Consider the following 7238-nt stretch of genomic DNA (forward strand, 5'->3'; position numbering starts at 1 on the left):
ACTCCGTACGGATTTAAATCTCGACAGTACCGGAAGCGTTCCGGCTGTACCGGCCGAAATACAGGATTTCGGCCGGAAAATAGATCCCGGCCCAAAACAGAAACACAGATTTCTTCGTAGTTTTTCACTCACCTAAGATAATTTCCCAACAAATTTCATGATCTGATGCATCTTTCATGTATCTCGGTCTCTTTCTACTTAGCTTTCCATTTTTCTTCGTCGTCACTGCTTCCTTTGATGTTCTTCTTCTTCTTCGGTTTTTTATTTTTTATTTTATTATTATTATTTTTTTATGTCTTTACTGATTCTCAAAGATTTTGAGTTTTGCTTTGGGTGCCCATGTGTTGACTGACCAAAGGTAAGGAGTTGACTGACTTTTTGAAATTTCAAATTAGATAAGACCCAGTGGAGGTAAACATGTGGAGGAGATAAAATGAAGGTAAAAATAAAGGAAGATAAATTGCAAAAGTAAATAAAGGATGAGTGGAGGTGAAGAAAAAAAAAGGTTACGTATCGAAATATACTTGAGACAACTGACATTATCTTAACATTCAGTGAAAAGAGAAGTACTAAGCTCCACTTTTATGTATCCTTGGAAGCTCCCAGTTTTTATATATGTCAGTCCGTTTGATGATTTGATCTTATTCTGTTCCACTTCTTTTGGAAAACATACATACAATACATACATGCCACTGAATCTAATCCATTCCAAATGTTCAAGAAAAGATTTTTAACTTTTACATGCAAATAAGACCCGCTCCAAATTTGGAACTTGCAGTTTCCGTTGACTTCTTCTTGGTCCAGAAGTAGAGAACATACCTCTTTTTCAGGTTAGAAATTGTTTGTTTTTACACTTTTCTTCGTTTTCAGAGAGAGTTTTGGTGTCTGGGTATTGGATATTTGGTTGAGATTTAGCTTAGAAATTGACTGAAATGGCTGTTCAAGAATCAAGTTGCATGCGATATAAATTGTGGGGTCAAGCAGAAAGCCAGTCTGACATTTTTGCATTTGATCATACGTGTGGCGCTTTATTGGGTTCATATCAATGTATGCTTTTACAGTTCTTTGCACTGAGAATTTGTGAATTTCTGGTTTTTCGAGGTTTACCTTGGAATCTTACTGAGATGGTTATGGAAGTGACATTTCTTGAAAATAGTCGAATAATTCCTTCTGTTAATATCAAGATTTATGAGTATTGCAATAGATACAAAGTATCATATTTGGCTAGATTCTGCTTTCTATTTGAATTCTGGCTTCTTCTCTTAAGAAGTTCTAGAAAAATAAGAACAAAGGAGGAAAAAAAGAGTCTTTATTGTTAGTTAGTATTAGTTGAACTCCCCAACCCTTACATTTCTTGATTTTGAATGTTCTGTTACTTTATTATGCCTTATAATCTATTTATAGCTGCAACAACTTTACTTGCTTATCTCCCTAGCACTTGTTATACGCTTACTATTTGTATCATGATATTGCATTGAATGAATGATAACTTCAGAAACACAGTTTAAATTAATTAATTGGTTTTTTCTAACCAGGGTATTTCTTTTCTTGCATCTAGATGTTGCAATAATATGGCATCAGCTAGGAAATTTCATTAACATAGAGCCCTTGGAAAAGTATAACAACAAGATTTTCTCTTGCTGAGCAGCAAAAATGGCTTTGGCTTCTCCTGTAAAAGTGGGTCTAGGCTCAATTGCTTTTGCAATCTTCTGGGTATTGGCGGTTTGCTCAGCTGTTCCATTTCTACCGGTTGGGAGGACTGAAGGGTCCCTCCTGGGGGGCATGCTAATGGTCATATTTCAAGTCATAACTGCAGATCAAGCATATGATGCAATTGATCTTCAAATCCTTGGTCTTCTATTTGGGACCATGGTTGTCAGTGTATATCTTGAAAGGGCAGATATGTTCAAGTACTTGGGAAAGTTGCTCTCATGGAAGAGTAGAGGGGCAAAGGATTTAATATGTCGAGTCTGCCTGATTTCTGCCATTTCAAGTGCTTTTTTTACTAATGATACCTCTTGTGTAGTTTTGACTGAATTTGTCTTGAAAATTGCAAGGCAGCATAATCTCCCACCTCATCCTTTCCTTCTTGCCCTGGCCTCTAGTGCAAATATTGGGTCGGCAGCAACTCCAATTGGCAACCCCCAAAACTTGGTTATAGCCGTTCAGAGCAAGATATCTTTTAGGCATTTTCTAAAAGGAATTCTCCCTGCAATGATCATGGGTGTAATTGTCAATGCCCTACTTCTTCTATGTATGTACTGGAAGTTGTTATCTATTGAAAAGGATGAGGAAGATGCAGCTGTAGAACTTCTTGCAGAGGAGGAAGTGAATTCTCATCGTTTTTCACCAGCCACAATGTCACATTTTAAATCCTTCAATTCTCCGGAATGGAACTCTAGATGGGAAGTTGTGGCTGTGCAAAGCTCTCCTGGCATGAGTGTTCCAATGGGACAGGTTGAGAACCTTAGGAACCGATCAATTCCAAGTGCGAATGAAATCCAAGGGGTTCCTAGTGGCACATTGGAGTCTGCAAGAAATTCTAATGCACCAAAAGAGGCAGCAAATGATGTATCTTCTCAGGTAAAGGAGGAAACAATCCCTTCAAAGGGAGTGGCATCATTGGATAGACTAAGAGATGTACTTTCTGGACTGTCTTCAGAAGGAAAAGATAATTTGACCACGAGATGGAAAAAAATATTGTGGAAATCAGGTGTTTACCTTGTTACTATAGGAATGTTGATTGCTTTGCTTCTGGATCTAAATATGTCGTGGACTGCAATTACTGCTGCGCTAGCTCTTATGGTTCTTGATTTCAGGGATGTTAGGACAAGCCTTGAAAAGGTATAATTTGCAAGCACGTTGCTTTCTACCTTTAAATTATTTTTTTTTCCCTATCAAAAAACTGTAAATCATAACTTGTAGGTGATTATGACCATTGATTGCATGTTGGAGAGTTTACCATATGTCAAGTTTATTTCTCTTCTTTGCCAGGTCTCCTATTCTCTGTTAGTTTTCTTTTGTGGAATGTTTATCACAGTTGAAGGCTTTAACAAAACTGGAATCCCAAGTACTCTATGGGACTTTATGGAGCCCTATTCAAAAATCGATCATGTTAGTGGGATAGCAATTCTCGCCATTGTCATACTTGTCATGTCAAATTTGGCTTCAAATGTACCAACTGGTATGTTGATGGATTTCTTCCATATATATATATAGAGATATATATATATATATATATATATTTTTTTTTTTTTCCTTCTATTATCTGTTTCATAATTTTTTTTTTTTTGGATATGTCAGATGAAATTAGCTTTTTGGACTAACACTTGTTTGTAAGTCCGTTTTAAACGACTTTTTTCCTTATTGAATAAAACGAGTTTGCCAAGCTTTCTTGTTAGAATTTCAAGCTGTACAGAGACTAATTTAACATTGGGATGCATATAAGTTTGTTGCGCTGTCTTTAGATTTCTGGGGAATATGTTACTGTATAATTTGGACTTTGCATACAGATTATCTCTTCGGGATATCATAGTATTCCCAGTTTTTATTTTTTAATTGCATATTTCTGGTTTTCACTTCTTCTCAAGATCCTTTCTCTACTTGAGACAAACTGACATTAACCTTTCTCAAGATTCTTCCCAATTTCACTTCTCAAAAAAAATACTTGAGACAACTGACATTAACCTTTCTCATGCATGTTAAAATCTTACTCAAGCTAATAGTACACCACCATTTTACTGAACAGGTCTTTCAGTCTAAGAAGTGTCTTTCACTTCACTTTGTACACAAACTGGCACCCTTCTGGGTCATTTCTCAAAGTCTCGGGATAATTGCAACGACAACAGCATTTCTCACCATGTTGTTGTTTTCAATTGACATTTTGTAAAACCATAAACAATTTTTGGATATGCTTAACCCCTCAGAATTCTGCCATAGCATTCAATTAAACAACAAACATTCTGCAGTTTGTGCTAGAAGGAAAGTTTCCTTTCAGTAACAAGGGATTTTTATACCAGTAATGATAACTGTGAGTTGACAAGGCTCTCAGTTATCCATGGCCCTTGTGTACATAATATAGGAACAAGGGATGCTCTTGCACTGAATCTGTGAGATTGTTTTTCATAAATGAGCTGGTAGTCTGGTACTGTGGTTTAATCTTTCTTTCTGCATCTCTGATTAAGAATTGTTTTTCTTTCATGTACAACAACAAAAACAACGAACAAAGCCTTAGTCCCAAAATTTTGGGGTCACCTATGGATCCTTAATAGACCAGTTAGGTTTTTCTTTTATATAAAAAGTATCTAATGATTTTGGTGAATCATCTCTAAGTTGATGTTGTATTCCGTTTGTTATGAACATTCTTGAGGTTCATGTCAATGTTCATTTCTTTCATTTCGTTTTTTTCCCCGACATTTTGTTGATTTATGATAAATTGTTTGTCTGCTGTAAGCCATTATTCGGCATCATAAAGGCCATTTTAAAACTATTTACACGAGAGTTCCTATAACACATGTTAATATTGTGTAGTTCTCTTTCTTGGAGCACGAGTGGCAGCATCGGCAGCTGCAGTTTCTGCAGCTGATGAGAAGAAGGCATGGCTAATCTTAGCTTGGGTCAGCACAGTAGCTGGGAACCTCTCATTATTGGGATCAGCTGCCAACATAATCGTGTGTGAGCAGGCTCGCCGAGCTCCCCAACTTGAGTACAATTTATCCTTTTGGAGCCATCTCAAATTTGGAGTCCCCTCGACTCTTATAGTCACTGCCATTGGTTTGACACTTATAAGATGATGTTGATGCTCTTACACATAACACACAATGTTTTTATGTAATAAATTTTGTAGAGGAAGATTGTTTCAACATTTAAGCAGTTCAAAGCTGACAAATGTTGTTTTTCTCTTAATCTCTATTTAATCATAACGTTTTTCAATAGTTGCTGAGTGATTATTTCAAATAGACATCCACAGAACAATGGGGTAAACTGTGCATCACTTGCCTGTTTATACTATTAGTTTGACCAGCTCATGTTTGTTCAATTCTTCCTTTTCTTTTATTGCAAAAGAATTCTACTCTCTTTTCTCTCTCTCTCTCTCTCTCTTTTTTTTTTAGTCTACCAAAATAAGGATGTACATCTCATAAATAGACATGCATGTTTGTCGGAAATGAAAAACAAAATAAATATATCAAACAGGTCAGAGTTTAGAAAGAAGAAGCCTTTCTGAATTCAAACTACTATAATTATATATTCAAATCCCAATTCGATCTACTAATACTATTCAGGCCTTAGTCACTTATATTTTGAGAAATCCAGACAAATTATAGTTTGTTTATTTTATAGTACCTAATTATATGAGGTCAATTTGAAATGTTCATTGTTGTAAGATAACATTTAACCATATTCAAGAATTGATAGCCTAGAGTCCTATAGTTTATAGCTCAACTAGTACTTTTTAATGTTTTTAATGAATGTATTCAGTGTTTAAATCTCACTTGCCCGTTGGACTATCAAATTATAAAAAATAAATTTAAAATTGATAAACACAGTTAACATTAGTCATTCAATTTGTTTAAAACTTTAGTATACCAACAATGTGTGTACCAATTACTATTGTTTAGGATTTAGTATTGGCAACTTCTATATGAAAAATTATGTGTCAAAAGAGTTGAATTTAATGTTATTAAGTTATTTGTTTAATTCTTTTTTTCTTTTTTTTCTTTTTTTTTTTGAGAATCTAGTTAGGTAAGAGTTTGTGTAATGAATTGCATCAAGGAGTTAAAGTTCCTGAGGCCTTCACAAGCAAAGTTAGGACTCGATTGAGCAATCGTTGAAGTCAGGCAAAAATTTACATGATTTTCATTTAACCATCGCTCAAGTAAATTACATAGCTATTAGTCTTTAACTTGACTCAAAAATTGATTGAAGTGATGATTCTTAACCTACCTTTAAATGCCCTCTGAGACACTAATTTTAAGATAAGATATTTGCTATACAAAGTAGATCTAAAGACTAAATGTGCCTTTCTTCTTCTTCTAAACAAAAAACTTCCCATGTTTTTTTTTTTTTTTTTAGAAACAAAAAAAAAAAAAAAAAAAAACTTCCCATGTTGGTTCAATGTTAAGAACCCAACTTGTGAGCCTGAATTGATTCCATTGAAACCATAGAAATTGTCACCCTCTATTAGTAAGCTCTCGGACCTACTATAGTTCATAATTGGTGTGGACGAGTTCGTTTGTGTAGAAGAAGTCTAGAGTTCAAATCCTCATGCTACTTTATTCTTTATTTTAATGGGTTTAGATTGTGGTGACATATTTGTGATTGCTTCATTATTGTGGTAGCAAACTATTATTGTTTGATTCTGTATATAGGTGAGAGTCAATCCACTAATTAGAACACTGAAAGAGTCAAAATCAGTTTTTTCAACTGTCACCACTAATATATGTATTGGCTAAGTATCACTGATAGTACTAATAACATTTAAATTATTTACATCGCAGTGACTGTTTTAATCTAATATTAAGGATAAGAAAGAAATAGTAAAGTTTATAGAATACATATGGCTTTTGTTAGATTATTAATATTAGAGGAAAGGCTTTGGTGTGGTGGTCACTTCACAAGTATAAATGTTTGTGGGGTGTGGGAGGCAAGGGTCGGAGTTCGAGTCTCCAGGAGGGAGTTTCACATACATATACACTTAGATTAGGTTAGAGTAAAAATTATATCTTGTATCAAAAAAGTTAATAATCAATAAATTTTCAACATGAAGTTGTGTCACGTGGCACAATTCTTTTATATTTTTTTTATGAACAAAAAAATGGATAGGGTGTGAACTGACATAAAATAAATCATTTTTAGTTGCAATTATAATAATAAATTTAGAATATGACATTCTTCCTCATATTTTGTTGCTTTAATAACAATTGACCCAAAAACCATAAAAATTAAATATTTTTGAATTTACTAAAATTAATCTTAACCATTTAAATGTTCTAACTCCCTTATGTAATTAGAAAAATTACTAATAAAATAAATATTTTTATTTTATTATATTAATTATTTTAAGCATAATGAAATTTTAATATCATTTTTCTAAGATTTGTATGCGAAACAATTGATTTTTTTTTGTGAGAAAAAATTAATTTGAAATATAGTATTCTTGATCAAATTTAGTTGTTTTTGAAACAATTGAAATAGTGTCCAACAAAAAAAAAAAAAAAACAGTAACACAACAAAAAAAT

The 7238-nt window shown here is 33.6% G+C and overlaps 1 protein-coding gene across 2 annotated transcripts; it reads left to right on the plus strand.

Moving 5' to 3' along the window:
* The first annotated feature begins 545 nt into the window (after window positions 1-545).
* Window positions 546-5022, plus strand: LOC115959708 (silicon efflux transporter LSI2-like). 2 transcript variants are annotated; one of them, XM_031078221.1, is made up of 4 exons: window positions 546-830; window positions 1536-2844; window positions 2995-3184; window positions 4531-5022. In XM_031078221.1, exons 2-4 carry the CDS (start codon window positions 1654-1656, stop codon window positions 4791-4793), a joined length of 1644 nt encoding a protein of 547 aa, XP_030934081.1. In that variant the 5' UTR covers window positions 546-830; window positions 1536-1653; the 3' UTR covers window positions 4794-5022. The 2 variants fall into 2 exon arrangements, with proteins under 2 accessions (XP_030934081.1, XP_030934080.1); XM_031078220.1 differs by having other exon boundaries at window positions 1559-2844.
* Window positions 5023-7238: the final 2216 nt, after the last annotated feature.

Source organism: Quercus lobata, chromosome 9 (genome assembly GCF_001633185.2).
Source record: "Quercus lobata isolate SW786 chromosome 9, ValleyOak3.0 Primary Assembly, whole genome shotgun sequence".
Classification (NCBI taxonomy): domain Eukaryota; kingdom Viridiplantae; phylum Streptophyta; class Magnoliopsida; order Fagales; family Fagaceae; genus Quercus; species Quercus lobata.